The sequence below is a fragment of the Phoca vitulina genome, unplaced genomic scaffold, assembly GCF_004348235.1.
Source record: "Phoca vitulina isolate PV1807 unplaced genomic scaffold, GSC_HSeal_1.0 scaffold25, whole genome shotgun sequence".
NCBI lineage: Eukaryota > Metazoa > Chordata > Mammalia > Carnivora > Phocidae > Phoca > Phoca vitulina.
The window spans coordinates 33,934,000-33,949,827 of NW_022589728.1; the positions used below are offsets into that span (position 1 = coordinate 33,934,000).

The 15,828-nt window shown below is 40.9% G+C and overlaps 1 protein-coding gene across 1 annotated transcript in view; it reads right to left on the bottom strand.

Annotated features, from left to right (window-relative positions):
- Nucleotides 1-15,491, bottom strand: part of PSKH2 (protein serine kinase H2) — an 18,330-nt gene extending 2,839 nt beyond the window's left edge. Inside the window, exons 1-2 of the mRNA XM_032422034.1 lie at nt 15,307-15,491; nt 10,692-11,358 (exon numbers count right to left, since the gene is read on the bottom strand). Coding sequence (XP_032277925.1) covers nt 10,692-11,358; nt 15,307-15,491 — 852 coding nt within the window. The remainder of the gene's footprint in view (nt 1-10,691; nt 11,359-15,306) is intronic.
- Between the last annotated feature and the right edge of the window lie 337 nt (nt 15,492-15,828).

The following is a 15,828-nucleotide window of genomic DNA, read 5'->3' on the forward strand; positions in this document are numbered from 1 at the left end:
GAGGGAACACAAGCAAGGGGAGTGGGAGAGGGAGAAGCAGGCTTCCCGCTGAGCAGGGAGCCCGATGTGGGGCTCGATCCCAGGACCCTGGGATCATGACCTGAGCTGAAGGCAGACGCTTAACGACTGAGCCACCCAGGCGCCCTTTCTGTAAAACTTTTAAAGTAAAAATGTCACTTAAAAAGTTGAGCACCACATTTTTGTGAGCATAAGTTTTTAAGAACTAAATCACAGGAATGGGAAACAAATTATAAGAATTTTGACCTAACTGAAATGTGGTTCATTTCACTATTGAAATTCTAGTCATGATGGAAAGAGAATAAAAGGGAATTAAAGAGCCAAATCTTCTGCTCTTCTTTCCCTTTTTCCTACTTAATAACCTGAATGGAAGAGAAATATAGCAAAGAAAAAATAAGAGAAGTTAATGGAGATGAGGATACAGAAAGAAAATTGGGGTCATGGCTGGTGAGCAAATCCATCAGATCTGCTACTTCAAAGGGAGTACATTAATAAATTTTTCCTACCAGTATGGCAATCATAGGTGAATCTAAGTACATGGGGACCATTTTCTATCAATATCCATGTGGGGGGGCACCTGGGTGGCTCAGTCGTTAAGTGTCTGCCTTCAGCTCAGGTCATGATCCCAGGATCCTGGGATCGAGCCCCGCATCGGGCTCCCTGCTCGGCAGGAAGCCTGCTTCTCCCTCTCCCACTCCCCTGCTTGTGTTCCTGCTCTCGCTAACTCTCTCTCTCCGTCAAATAAATAAAATCTTTAAAAAAAAAAAAATCCATGTGGAATTTTTATTTTTTTATTTTTTTAATTTATTTTTTTCCCTGTGGGATTTTTTTAAAATATGTTTTTATCACCAGTGTTTATCTTTGCCAACTGGCTAATATGGCTATAAGACTCATTTTATTATCAATTTTTTCCACATCAAAAAAGATTACTGTGATATAGTGCGATATAATTAGACAATAATACATGATTCCCAACTCACTGGCAAGAATGTGTAATTTATCCTTAGCATTAAAATATTAATACCTCACTTTTCTCACTATTCCATTTAAAAGATGAAAAAGGTATACTTGGCACTGTTACATATCTATATATATAATTTACATATATTTATATATATAATAGTAACTTATTTAAGCAAAATTTAAACTTACAGTCCCAGAGTTTCCCACATCAGTAGTAACAGAAATAGCTAACGCATATATAGCGCTACGTACTAATATGGGAAACTATTCTAAGCACTTGACATCTTTTAGCTCATTTGATCTTCACAACAACCCTGTTAGGTAAACACTGTCATTATTACTGTTTCACAAATGAAGAAACTGAGATACAGAGAAATTAAGAAACGTGCCCAAAGTTACACAGTTAGTAAGCGGCAGAGCTGGGAATGGACCCAGCCAGCATTGCTCCAGATCATGCCCTTAACCACGACACTACACTGCTTTGTAAAATACCCACATAAAGATATGCTCACCTGCACACGAAGCTCCAAAATTCTTGTTTTCTAACTACTACAATACATATTCCCTTTTATGTGCTTTTGCATATGTTGTTCTGTCTACTTGGAATGTGCCAGTCTCCCTTTCAGAAACTCCTACACGTCCTCCAAGACACAGCACAAATGTCCTCTCCTTCGTGAAATCTGACCCAAATTTCCTAAGCAGTAAGAGCCTGTCTTCCCTTGTTCCATGGACTCTGCGCCTTTGTTCCTACATGTATCAGAGCACTTACATTTGAAGAGATACATAAGAATTCTTGGTCTCTTAGGCACCTGGCTGGCTTAAGCATCTGACTCTTGATTTCTGCTCAGATCATGATCTCAGGGGCAAGAGATGGAGCCCTGCGTCGGGCTCCGTGCTCAGCAGGGAGTCTGCTTGAGATTCTCTGTCTCCCTTGGCCTCTCACACTTGTTCACTCTTTCCCTCATTCAAATAAATAAATAAATCTTTAAAAAAAAGACGAAGAAGAAGAATACTTGGTCTCTCAGACTCTAAGACCACTTGATCCCACAGAGCAGGGACACTGAGCATTTTCATGTGGGTATCCCAGAGCTGAGCATGATTCCTGGCCGGAGGAAGGCCCGACAAGAAGGAAGGTGGGACCCATACAAGGACGCTTTCCAACAGTCTCTGGGAGAAATGATGGATGTGTCTTTTACTTACTATCTCCAGCATGAGCCCTGCCACCAAGCTGAGAGCCATCATGATGGTACTGGTAATCAAGTAGATAAGTAAAGGCCTCCTTCACACAGTAGACAGGATTTCTTTTTTCTTCACCATGTGCTGTGTCTTTCTATCCTGGTTGCCTCTCAGGCATTGCAGGAAGCAACTGGAAAAGGGAGCTCCTACCCCTACCCTGCAGAGCCAGTGAGTGGAGCAAATGTACCCTTCCAAGCCAGCCTAACATTCCAGAATGAATCTAATAAATTTAGCAACTGAAGGTATTAGTTATCTAAAATCCACCTTACTCCCCAAAGATACAAATGTACTGATCTGAAGGGGCACCTGCACCCCGGTGTTTATAGCAGCAATGTCCACAATAGCCAAACTGTGGAAAGAGCCCAGATGCCCATCGACAGATGAATGGATGAAGAAGATGTGGTGTATATACATACAATGGAATACTACTCAGCCATCACAAGAAATGGAATCTTGCCATTTGCAACGACGTGGATGGAACTAGAGGGTATTATGCTAAGTGAAATAAGTCAATCAGAGAAAGACAATTACCATATGATCTCACTCGTATGTGGAATTTAAGAAAAAAAAAAACAGAGGATCATAGGGGAAGAGAGAAAAAATAAAACAAGACGAAATCAGAGAGGTAGACAAACCATAAAAGACCCTTAATCATAGGAAACAAACTGAGGGCTGCTGGAGGGGAGGGGGGTTGAGGGATAGGGTAACCGGGTGATGGACATTAAGGAGGGCACACGACATAATGAGCACTGGGAATTATATAAGGCTGATGAATCACTGACCTCTACCTCTGAAACTAGTAATACATTATATGTTAATTAATTGAATTTAAATTAAAAAAACAAAATAAAATTAGAAAAATAGATAAATAAGATCCACCTTACTATAAATTAAAATTTGTACTCTGTGCTCAATGCAGTTATAGTTGAGATGCATTTACTCATGCAGTTATAAATCAGTATCTCTTAATAATTTTTAAAAAGCATCTATTTTTGTTAAATGCATTCTCTGTGCTTACCTCTTCATGATATCTTATTGGATATAAGGGGGGAAATATGCTACAGTCCCAGACTTCAAAGAGCCAACAATGTCTTAGAAAGATGAAATATAGATTAAATGTTAAAACAAAAGAAATTTATTATAATCCTAAACACTATTCAGAAAAAGGAAAGAATAACACAGTTGGAATGGTCATCAAAGCTCCATGAAAAGGAATATATTTCACACCAAAATTAAGAAGAATTAAACATTAATATTATAGCTAATCTTTTGTTTATACATGGGTGGAGTCAGAGTATATATCAGCCAGGTGTCTATAAAATATTTGCTATAAATATTAAACACATCATTCCTCTCCATCAGAAGAGATACAACACTTAAGTCCCTGCAAGTTTTGTCCTATTTATCGCACTTCTCCACCTGACTTCTAGAGAAAAATAGTGATTCACACAAACGACTTTAATAAACAACCCACATTGGGATCCCTGGGTGGATCAGTCAGCTAAGTGTCTGCCTTCGGCTCAGGTCATGATCCCGGAGTCCTGGGATCGAGTCCCGCATCGGGCTGCTTGCTCGGCGGGGAGCCTGCTTCTCCCTCTGCCTGACACTCCCCCTGCTTGTGCTCTCTCTCTCTCTCTCTCTGACAAATAAATAAATACAATCTTAAAAAAAAACATACCCACATTTATTATCTTACAGTTCTGTGGGTCAAAATGGGTCTTATAAGCTAAAATCAAGGTATCAGCAGAGCTGCCTCCTGGAGGCTCCAGGGGAGAGTTCCTTCCTTGCCTTTTCCCATTTCTAGAGACTGCACACGTTCCCTGGTGCATGACCCCTTCCTCCATCTCTAAAGCACATCACTCCAATCTATATTCCCTTCATCACATCTTCTCTACATTTGACCCTCCCACCTTCCTACTGTAAAGACCCTTATGGTCACATTGGGTTCACCCAGATAATCCAGGATAATCTCCCCATCTCAAGATCCTTAATTTAGTCACATCTGCAAATTCTTTTTTGCCACATAAGATGGGACATCTACAGATTCTGGGTATTTGAGTAGGGACATCTTTAGGGGGCTATTCTGTCTACCACACCTACGCTTCCAGAATCGATGGTCACCCTGGTATTTAAATAAAATTGGTGCATTTAGAAATTACTATGCTTATTGATAAGTGGTAGGTATACAATAATATGATGACAGAGAAAACATGATGATACGCTTTTCTAAGTCTATCAATCTGTGTTCCCTTGATATTATGGCCTGAATGTTTGTGTCCCTCTGAAATTCATATGTTGAAGCCCTAATCCCTAGTATCGTTATATTTAGAAATGAGGCCTCCAAAGAAGTAATTAAGGTTTTAAATGAGGTCAGGAGGGTGGGGTCCTGATCTGATAGGATTAGTGGCCTTTTAAAAAGAGACACCAGAGTTCCCTCCCTCTCTCCCTACCCTATCTCTACACACACACACACACACACACACACACACACACACACACACACACACAAGAGGTCACGTGAGCACACCACAAGATGGCAGTTTCCAACAAGCCAAGAGAAGAGGCCTCATAATGAAACCTACCTTGTTGGTGTCTCGATCTTGGACTTCTCAGCCCCTAGAACTGTGAGAAATAAGTTTCTATTGTTTAAGTCATCCAGTCTGTGGTATTTTGTTACGGCAGCTTGAGATGACTAAGACGCTTGGTGATATTATAAGAGAATGTGAATATGATGGACATGGGTGCCTGACAAACACAGGAGAGAAAGCCAAAGGATATAAACCCAGTATTACAAGCAGCCACAATCCTACTCTGGGTTGCATGTCGTCTGAGGCTACAAATAGGCATTTCCTCAAGAAGTAGAGGGTGCCGACATGGAGACAATGTCAGCGCGCCATCCAGACCCTGAGCCCTTCTTTTCCGTATGTATACACACCCCCTTTCTTTGGAGTGCTTTCCTTCTAAAAGCCAACACTTTGTTTTTTTGGTGTTTTTTTGTTTGTTTGTTTGTTTTTCAGTGACCACCTGGGGCTCCTGGAGCCACTTGTCTTTGATCACCATTGAATGTAAAAATTTACCACCAGCTCCCCACCACCATCACCCCCATTGACTAACAGAGAGCGGTAGGTGTGAAAACCCAGCTCATCTGCCTCAGGTTGGACAAACGTTGAAGAATTCTTCCCTGCAAGATGAGGCTGACCTTTATGGCTCTGGCCTCTTCATCTTCCCTGTCCTCCTTGCCCCACTCCTTTACCTGTCTTCCGGGGAGTTTACCCTCAATAAGTCACTTGAACATGAACCGTCTTCTCAGGGGTTTCTCAGCTTTTTGAGGAATCCAACCCTAGAAACCCTCTGAATTAAACCTGACAAAAGGACTTTTTAAACAATATATTTCTTATTGTTTTTGCACATTAAAAAAGGAATAGTGATATCTAGTCCAAACAAGGCCCAATAAGCCACTCCCCCAGTAGTTAGACTGCGTGTGGTCTCTTTCCACATTGAATCTGGGCTAGCATAAGACTCACAGGACTCACAATAGAATGAGGCAGAGGTAATGCTGTGCTATTTCCAAGCCCAGCCTTGAAAAGCACTGGCAACTTCCACTGTCTCCCTCTTGGAATAGTCCTTTTTGGAAGGCTTAAACTACCATGTAAAAAGTCTGACTACCCTGCTGGGAAGATGCCCCAGAGAATCCCCCATGAAGAGATGGCCCTATGAAGCATTGAGAGAGGAAGGTGAATAAGGCCTAGAGGTTCCAGTGACCTAGTTGACCCCAGATGTCCAGCCATCCCCACCAAGATGTCAGGCATTTGAGGGACCATCATGGACATTCCATCCCAGTCAAGCTCCGATCACTGCAGTTCCTCCCAACATCATGTAGAACAGAAGAGTCATGGAGCTCTAACCAAAACAGAAATATGTATTCTTTGTAAACAAAAGAACAACAGAAACAGAAAGATATTCAAATTATAAAGAAAAAGGGGCGCCTGGATGGCTCAGTCGTTAAGCGTCTGCCTTCGGCTCAGGTCATGATCCCAAGGTCTTGGGATCAAGCCCCACATCGGGCTCCTTGCTCAGCGGGAAGCACGCTTCTCCCTCTCCCACAGGGAGCCTGCTTCTCCCGCTCCCGCTCCCACTCCCCCTGCTGTGTTCTCTCTCTCTCGCTGTGTCTCTCTCTGTCAAATAAATGGATAAAATCTTTAAAAATAAATATATAAATAAAAATAAAAATAAATATAAAGGAAAAAACCCAAAATGAGCCATAATCCCCAAACCAGGAATAAGTTCTGTTAACATTTTACTGTATTTTTTTTAAAGAGAAAAAAATTTATTGCAATATAAAATGCACTTATAAAATGTCCACAGAAGGCATGTAATTCTTCACTGCTATATAAATTTACCTGGAATACTTCGATCACCTTCTATTGTTATGATGATATCACCTAAAACATACTGTAAACAACGAGTTATACTCTATAATAAATGCATCACTGATTTTCAGCAATCTTGGTTTAATAATAATTAGTTTAAGACTATATAATCACATCTATATTCTGGAATGTCCATTTACTTTCATGTAGTGCAGCAGAATTTAGACTATAGTTGCACATGAATGGTACAGAAAAACATTCACCACCAAATTATTTTATACCTTCATGACAGGTTTTACATTCGTTCTGATTGAAAATACAGCTTCAGCTGTGGTCTGCAGCACAGCTCTAGGATTCTCAATGCAGTGATTTGTGTATATGTGTGTCTGTGTGGTCACCCACGGAACAACTTGTTTGCTTAGCAAACACTCGTTTGCTAAAGTGTATCTTTAGCAAACAAGTGCAACATTACTGCCAATTACTTTGCATGTTTAAATATTATAGTCTGATTATTTGTAAACAAACAAAACCCCACACAAATACTCTTACCTATAGAAAAAAATCCTGTCAACCCATAATTATTCTAATATACTTTACATGAACACACACTGAATTTTTGAAAGGTGCATATAGTACCTTAGATAATAAGGTATAAAAATGTGTATCATATTTTATACTATGAAATGTGCATTTCTAATGTTATATGCAGCATAAAGTTTAGATCAAGAAATTCTAAATCCTGGATCCCCATAGTTCATTTAGAAAACTCCTCAAAGTTATGGCTCTTGCAGCAGGTTTATCAGATTTAACATGACAAAGTGTTCTATCTCCTTCCCTATTTCAAGTATCCAAAAAAAAAAAAAAAGAGGCTCAAAATTTCTGTAGGTTATAACTGAAAATGCAAAACTTTAAACAGTTAAATGTGTTTTGAAATAAGATATAAATTGAAACAGGTTTCTTAAGTATTTAATTTGTATTAGGCTGATAAGTACTAGGACTTTCAGTTTTATTAAATAAGTATTTCCTCAAAAATAATAAAGAACACAATTTGCCTGTTAATATATGGTTCTGGGATTCTGGAGAAAAATCAGTCTTGATGTTTAAGATTTTTTCAACATTGTTGACTTTAGTTTTGTTTTCTTTTTAGTGATGTTAATTTAATATTCAATCTGAACATAAATATTTAGCCTCAAACTACTTATAATGAAATGAGTTACTTCTGAAAAGGAAACTTTAAAGCACTAGAAAGAGAATTTATTAAAGCTGTTTAATATGTCTTTCAACATCATCAGAAATCCTGCAGTATAGAAAATACCTGGTACCTTTAAGGTTTCAGAAGAAACTGATCTTCTAAAATTTTTTTTTTTTTTAAAGATTTTATTTATTTATTTGATAGAGACACAGCGAGAGAGGGAACACAATCAGGGGGAGTGGGAGAGAGAGAAGCAGGCTTCCCGCTGAGCGGAGAGCCCAATGTAGGGCTCGATCCCAGGACCCTGGGACCATGACCTGAGCCGAAGGCAGACGCTTAACGACTGAGCCACCCAGGCGCCCCAAACTGATCTTCTAAAATTTTAATGCCATTTAAAAAACCAAAAAAGGGGTGCCTGGGTGGCTCAGTCGTTAAGTGTCTGCCTTCAGCTCAGGTCATGATCCCAGATCGAGCCCCGCATTGGGCTCCCTGCTCGGCAGGAAGCCTGCTTCTCCCTCTCCCACTCCCCCTGCTTGTGTTTCCTCTCTCACTGTGTCTCTCTCTGTCAAATAAATAAATAAAATCTTAAAAAAAAAACCAAAAAAGTCAAATAGAAAAGACTGCTGCAATAAAGGACTGTTTCTGAAAGTTGCAGACATGATCCCATCACTGAGAGCTAAGCACTGCTTCTCAGAGTCAGCAACTTTTCACCTTTACCTAGGCACACTAAGTTCTCAGCTGAGAAAATAATCTAACCTGGTCCTTAACATATTCATTAAGTAGTATGAATATTTTAAGGTCTTTCTGCCTTCAAGAAAAAAACTTGACATCTCACTAAAGAGTAGTAAGGAGTGTATCTTACTTTGAGACATTAGACTTTCTGGAATTGGCCCAACTGTATAAAATTTTAAGAAGTGTGTGAAAGTATGGAATCATTATTACTCTACATTTTACTGTATTTTTTTAAAGCCTTTTTCCTATGCATACATTTTTCCACATGATTGTGATCATTCTCTATACAGTTTGTATTCTCCCTTTTTATTTTCACTTGGTCGCATACTGTGAACATTTTCCAACACCCGTACAATATTTAAGCTTGCATAATTTAGGGACTATCATATTCTATCATATGGATGTCCCATAATTTATTCAAACTTTCTCTTAGGGTTTTTTCAATTTTCCACTTCTGTAACTATAGCTCAGATGAGCATCTTTATACTGAAACCTTTGCTGCATCTGGTATTATTTCCTTAGATTCTTAGAAGTGGAATTACCAGATCGAAACATATAAACTTTTAAAAGTTCTAGATGCATATTTTCAAACTGCATCCCAAGAAATCTGTAAAATTGGCCCTCTACCAGCAGTGACTGAGATGGTTGATCTCTTAGTACTCTTAGCAGCAATGAGTAGAGTTGAAGTGGGGTTTTTTTAATCTTTATTGATTTGAAAAATTAAAAAAAAAAGACTGTTTTCATTTGTATTTTTTGGTTATCAGTGAGGCTGGACATCTTTCAAACTTTTAATAATCAATGGTACTACATTGTCTGTGAATTCTCCCCATCCTTTCCTACTTTCCCATGTAAGTCTTAGTTCTCAATTACCAGTTTGGATGAGTTTTTTAAAAATGTACACATGTACAATAAGATACTAAAGCTTTGTAAAAGTATAGAAAATATAATATTTAAATTAGTTATTTCGCTTTTGATTTTGCTTAAGATGTTATACATATAGATGTTAGGTCTTAAGTAGCTATAATCAAACTATCAATATTTTCCTTCATGAGAAAAAGAACCCTTTCATAGTTAAACATATATTTGATTACCTGCTGAACATGAAATGAATTTCCCCTTTTGTCAGGCTTCCTACACATAAGCATTGACGACTTTCTCTAGTCAGAAACAACAAGAAGTGAACACATTCATAAACACTGGGAGTTCCAAGTTTAAACAGTGGATAAATATTTTACACAAGCTATGAGGTTAAACATTTCACTGAGGAAACATTATATTACAAAAAGGGCTTGGATCATCTAGATTCAAGGCAGAAAATCTCTCACCCAAACACCCAAGCATCATGCTGAGCACACACATTAGTCTACTCAGCTGATGAAAGAAAAACTACAAATTCACTTGTCTACTTAATTATCAAGGTCATGTGCTAACCACAGACAGCTCAGTAATTCAGGCCCTCGCTACCTTGAGACCGATTGCTCTCAGCCAGGGGTGATTCTGTCCTGCAGGGGACATTTAACAATGTCTGGAGACAATTTCTGTTGTCACAACTTGAGGAAGGTGTTGAATCTAGTGTATTTACTAGATATCCAGTACCTACCAGTATCTACCAGTAGTGTATAGAGGGTGGAGTGGAGGCCAAGGATGCCTCTAAACACCCTGCAGTGCACAGGACAGCCCCACTCCCAACCCCTACCCTACCACCCCTGCTCCCCCGTAAAGAATCATCCAGCCCTGGGCGCCTGGGTGGCTCAGTTGGTTAAGCGACTGCCTTCGTCTCAGGTCATGATCCTGGAGTCCCTGGATCGAGTCCTGCATCGGGCTCCCTGCTCGGCGGGGAGCCTGCTTCTCCCTCTGACCCTCCCCCCTCTCATGTGCTCTCTCTCTCTCTCTCTCTCTCATTCTGTCTCAAATAAATAAATAAAATCTTTAAAAAAAAATTAAAAAAAAAAAAAAAAAGAATCATCCAGCCCTGTCTCTCCTGCCCCCCATACAACCTCACTGTGTGGCTCTGGGCATGCCACATACTCTCCAGGACTTGTGAGTAATAAATTACTAAATCTTGTTTTTGTTCAAAGTTAAAAAAAAAAAGAAGAATCATCCAGCCCTATCCAGGTCAATAGTGCTGAGGTTGAGAAACTGCACTAGGCTAACTCAATAGGAGTAAAATTATTTCTTACCTCTCCTGTATAATTATATTTGCCCTCCAGAATCTTCCTGTAAAGTCTTGTATGGCTTTCATCATCAAAAGGCAGGACTCCGCTAAGTAAAACATATGTGATGACGCCAAGAGCCCACATGTCCACTGCACTGGTATAAGGTTTCCTTAGCAAAATCTCGGGGGCTATGTACTCTGGGGTCCCACAGAGTGTCCTCATCGTCCAGTCTCCACTTTTGTTCCCAGAGTGTGCCAAACCAAAATCTGTGATTAAAATTTTCGACTCAGCCCCTGGATGATAATATAAGAGATTTTCAGGTTTTAGGTCCCTGTGGGTTATTCGCAACGCATGCAGATACCTGATGCCATCAGCAACCATCTGGAGAATTCTGACAGCGTCCTGCTCTGTAAAGGATCCCTGAGTCACGACTCGGTCAAAGAGCTCTCCTCCCGTAGCCAACTCCATCACCATGTAAACTCGATCCTGGGCCTCGAAGATCTCCACGAGCTGGACAATGTAGCGGTGGCTAACCCGCCTCAGGATGCTGAGCTCTGATTCACACGCTTCCCGGCCTTCCCTCACTCTGGTTTCCATCACTTTTATTGCAAAAGGTTTCTTGGTGATCTTCTGCTCCACCCTGACAACCTTGCTGAAACTGCCTGTCCCAATTAGAGCCTTGATGTCGTATCTATCGGGAAGAAAAGCCAAATCTGTTATCCTCTGAAGGGAAGATTCTTAAAATTATCTAAGTTGGTGCTTTATATCATCTCTTTTTATCTTTACACCCCCCCAATCCAGTTCCTTTGCTCATTGTTGCTTAATTGTATTTCTTATTTTTGAAACCCTCCCCAGATTCTTCTTTGAAATGGAGGTAAGTGATATAAAAGTAATTAGTTGGTGGAAAGATAACTATTACAACAGTCTTAAGAACAGCAGCTACCATTTATTATACGTTTATTGTGTGCCGGAAAATTTATTTTTTGAAAAAAATTCTTCTTACAATATCCCCATGGGTTAACATAATACTATCCCCCTTTTTCAGATAAGGAAATTAAGAATCATAAAAGTTAAGTGATTTCCCAAGGTCACACAGATTGTAGTTGAAATGGATAGGATTTAAATCCAACCCCTTCAAAGGTGTTTCACCTTAGTGAGGGCACATGCCCCATCTCGTCCACCGGGAGCTCCTTGATAGATTAGCATTCATAACGTAAACACATCTGGTGGGGATGGGGTTACAGCCACAGTTTCCTCCCAGCTAACCCCCTGCACTTGCAATTTCTACACAAGAAACAGAATTTTAACATGGGATATATGTTAATGCATGAAGTTATTCTCCCTCTTTCCCTCTCTCTCTCTCTCTCTCTTTCTCTCTCTCTCTCTGGGAAAGGCCAGGAAGTCAGCTAGGATTTCAAAGGCTGGCAATCTTAAACTTGAATTATCTGTGTAAACATCTATGTGAATTTAAGAATTCTATCAAGTTTAACCCTCTATTTAAGAAATGTCGAGAAAGTGCTCCACTTAGAATCATGATTTTATAGCTGGGAAAAATATTAGAGAATGACTTAATCCAACCCCTCATTTTGCGAATGAGGAAATTTGAAGATCAGGTTAGCAAATTGGTTGTTTAAGTTCTAGAGTGAGGATGAGAACCCAGGTAGCCTTACTTTTATTGTAATTTGCTGCCCTTCCACCTTATTAAAACTTCTCCCACAAAAGGGTGCCGGCGAATGGAATGTGCTCAGGGAGTATGCAGGGGAAAGTAATGCTTTCAGTTGCATACTCAGTAACAGAGATTCAAATGCAAATATCAGTCTGTGCGGTAAATAGCCTTACTTCTTTTTGCTGACTTTATTCTTCTGGTAATTTTTTCCCCTACCTATCTGTTCCTCATATTCCTGTGCTTCCTGAATAAAAATGGCATTTGCTGTACCAGCTTACAGAAAACAGCTTTGTTCTATGCAGTGCATTTAATTTTCTGGCCAATTACTTTATCAAAACAGATAGCAATTTACTCAACTTAAATAGATTCTGTCGCCTCTTCTCTTTCCAACTTTGCTTTTTTATTCACATGCACTTTCAGGTTGATTTTTGAAGATAATCACAGGCATTTCAAAATTCTATTGCAATATTTACATTTACCTCTAATGTGGATGAAAGCACTTTGCAAATACTAATTTATCACTATGCTTTCAAAACCGCAGGCAAATTCATTTGCTCGTGGAATTAATCATCAGATATCAGATGAATTACCATCGCTGACTAACTACACTCTTTTGTTTAAAGAAAAGGAGCTTTATTCAATACTGCTAAGGGGCCTTCATATACCAAATACTTGAAAAAAAATGCTAGTAATTTGGCAGTGAAGGGAACAGTAGGCTTTAAGCCAAAATGTAGAGTAGTGGAAATAAATGGTTTTAGATTGAACAACAAATGTCCCATAACAAATTCCTGTAACTGCAGCCTTGCTTGTGAGCCTGTGATGGCCATGGGCGGTGACTATTTTTATGACTTGAGTGGCTATATCTTCTGCAGCGCCTGGCACAGAGGGTACAGCAATAAATGTTGAATGAAAGAATCATTCATTGAACACCTATTATTTCCAAATGACCACATATATTTTGAAAACATTAAGGATCGAATCAAGCCTCGGAGAAGGCATTACAAGGTCATTCCATTCCTTCCCCTTTCCACTGCTCCACTCCTACCCACCGCCAACAGAGCAACCTCAACGTTAATTTTGTGGGTGGTGCAGTTTTACATCATCCTCGAAATTGAAATTATTACTTTAACTTCAGCTGCGACAAACTTGAACATGTATTAAAAAAAATGAAACCCGGAAACAATAATAATACCACAATCTATTTGATAGAAGCAATGGAGAAAGTGCATATAGTCAGATTTAAATTCTATCGTCTCTATTCTGCAAGAGTTATAAGTGGAATCACAATGGAGAAGAAAGACAACTGTACTCTAGACTCAATCCTGCCACTAACTTGGACAAGTCACTTAATCTTCTGGGGCTTAACTCCTCATCAGGTAAAGAGCCTTGAGTTAGTTACCAGAGCCCTTACACTGTTGTGACCCTCCACCTCTCTGACCCCTTCACACTCTAAAGGACTGGGACTACCTTGCAGATGGAGGTTATGAGAGTGGATAAGACTGGACCACAGCAGCCTCATGTCTCTGGCTATGGATGACCAGAGACGCCATCTAACCAATTCAGTCATGATAAGATCCTATGTCCGTTCTGATTCAAGTTCAGTTGGATCAGCCAACTTTGTCTCTGAGCTTAGCAGCTACTGGACTAATCCACAAGGTTTCCTTATATTAGAAGTTCCCAAGTAGGCCAGGAAGTGGCTCTGCATAGACTCTGTTCACAGCACTGCAATGAAGTGCGCATACAATTCGAGGGCTAGAAATGTCCCTGAGAAGCCAGACGAGCCATCCACCACTGTGTCCCACCAAGCCCTGTAGAGTGGAAGAGGATTTCATGATTTTCTCCTCTATATGTCCAACATGGTACACTCTGAGGAAATTATTTTTTCAAGTCCAACCAACCTGTCATCTTTGCTCATTTCTTACAGGGAGTCAGCTAGGTCTTACGTGTGCCTTATGAAGACAATACTATATACCGCACTAAAATCTCAATAAAGACTTGTCATGCACCGTGCACCGCAATTTGCATATATTACTTTAATTATCCTCACAACATTTGTGTGGGGTAGATATTATTATTATTCCCACTTTACTGAGGCAAAAACTAAGGAAGCAGAAAGGCTAAGGAACATTCTCAATCACACATGATAAAAGACACAGGAATGGATCTCAAGTCTGGCTGATTCAAAGACTTGTTTCTATTCCATGATTTATGGTCTCCTTTTCCAGAATGTGGTAAAGATCCTTCACAAACAGGCCTGTCTGGACCCAGTCCCAGCATATCTGTGGCAAGGCCCCCATCAGCCCTGTAAGGGTTGGGAGGCCTTCCTCCTTCCCCAGCTCTGAGGTCAGGGATTCACTCCCTTTCCTTGCTCCTGTTCCTCCTCTACTTTCACTCTGGAATTTTCCCAATCCTCTGCCCTCCCTGCCCAGAGGTGTCAAAGAGAATTTGCCCCAGACACTTGTTAAAAACAGTAAAGACTTTATTCCAGACTATTACAACTGGAGTCAAAACTATTGCAGTAGGGGAGAGAGACTGACTTCAACTCGGTTGAAACAAAAGGCAAGAGAGTTTTCCTCACTGGGCGGGCTTGTAGAAAAGCCCTAGAGGACCTTGAGGGGGTGGGAGGGGGGGTTGGTCCACGTGACTAGGCCACCTGTGTTTGCTAATTGGTGCTTGAGGAAGTTGGGCTCCTGCCTTCCCACAGAGACTGGGAGAAAGTGGCCTCCTGATTACATTTCAAAGAGATGGCTGCCCCGTCCTTGAGAAAGACATTCCCGGGCTGCGGAAGACTTACATCTCAAAGGGACAGAGAAAGAATTTAGGGACATCAGGGGTCTGTCATCTGAAAGAAGGTTGTTTAAGGTTTAATCAAGCTGAGGGGAACGTTAAGGCCATCTTGATGGGTGCTTGGTTTATCTTCCTCAACCCAGTCCCAGGCCAGCCCCTCTGCCACTGCTTCACCTGGCGCTTTACCTGGCAAGGACACGGGGGTCGAACCTGGCGCGGAAGCGGGCCACCTGCATCCTCCGAGCCGCCTCGGCCACGGCCTCGGGCCCGGGGCCTACGCCTCTGGAGCTGCCCTGGCCTTGACCCTCCTGCTTGACCGGGGACAGCACAGGCGACCCTGGGACCACCTTGGTGCTCACGCCGCAACCCATGCCTCCCGCGCTCGGGAGAGGGGCCGGGAGCTCTAGGTGGGGCTGCGATTTATCCCCAGAGCGGCCGAGGGGAGGCGGGACAGATCGGTCCGCCCCCAAGGGCCGGCTTGGAAAGAAACCCCACTGTGGGTCTTTGTTAGGAGAATAACTTTCAAAAGGTCCCGCTGCCATGAGGCCGCCTTGATGGTCACTGACCACTTATCTATGCGTAGAGTTTGACATGGTAAAAGCAAAGTGGACAGCGAAAAGACAGGAGCCTCGGCTTAATTCTCTGGGCCTGTTTACTCATCTGAAAAGTGAAGATGTGAACATAAAAAATTTTATGAGTCAATGAAGG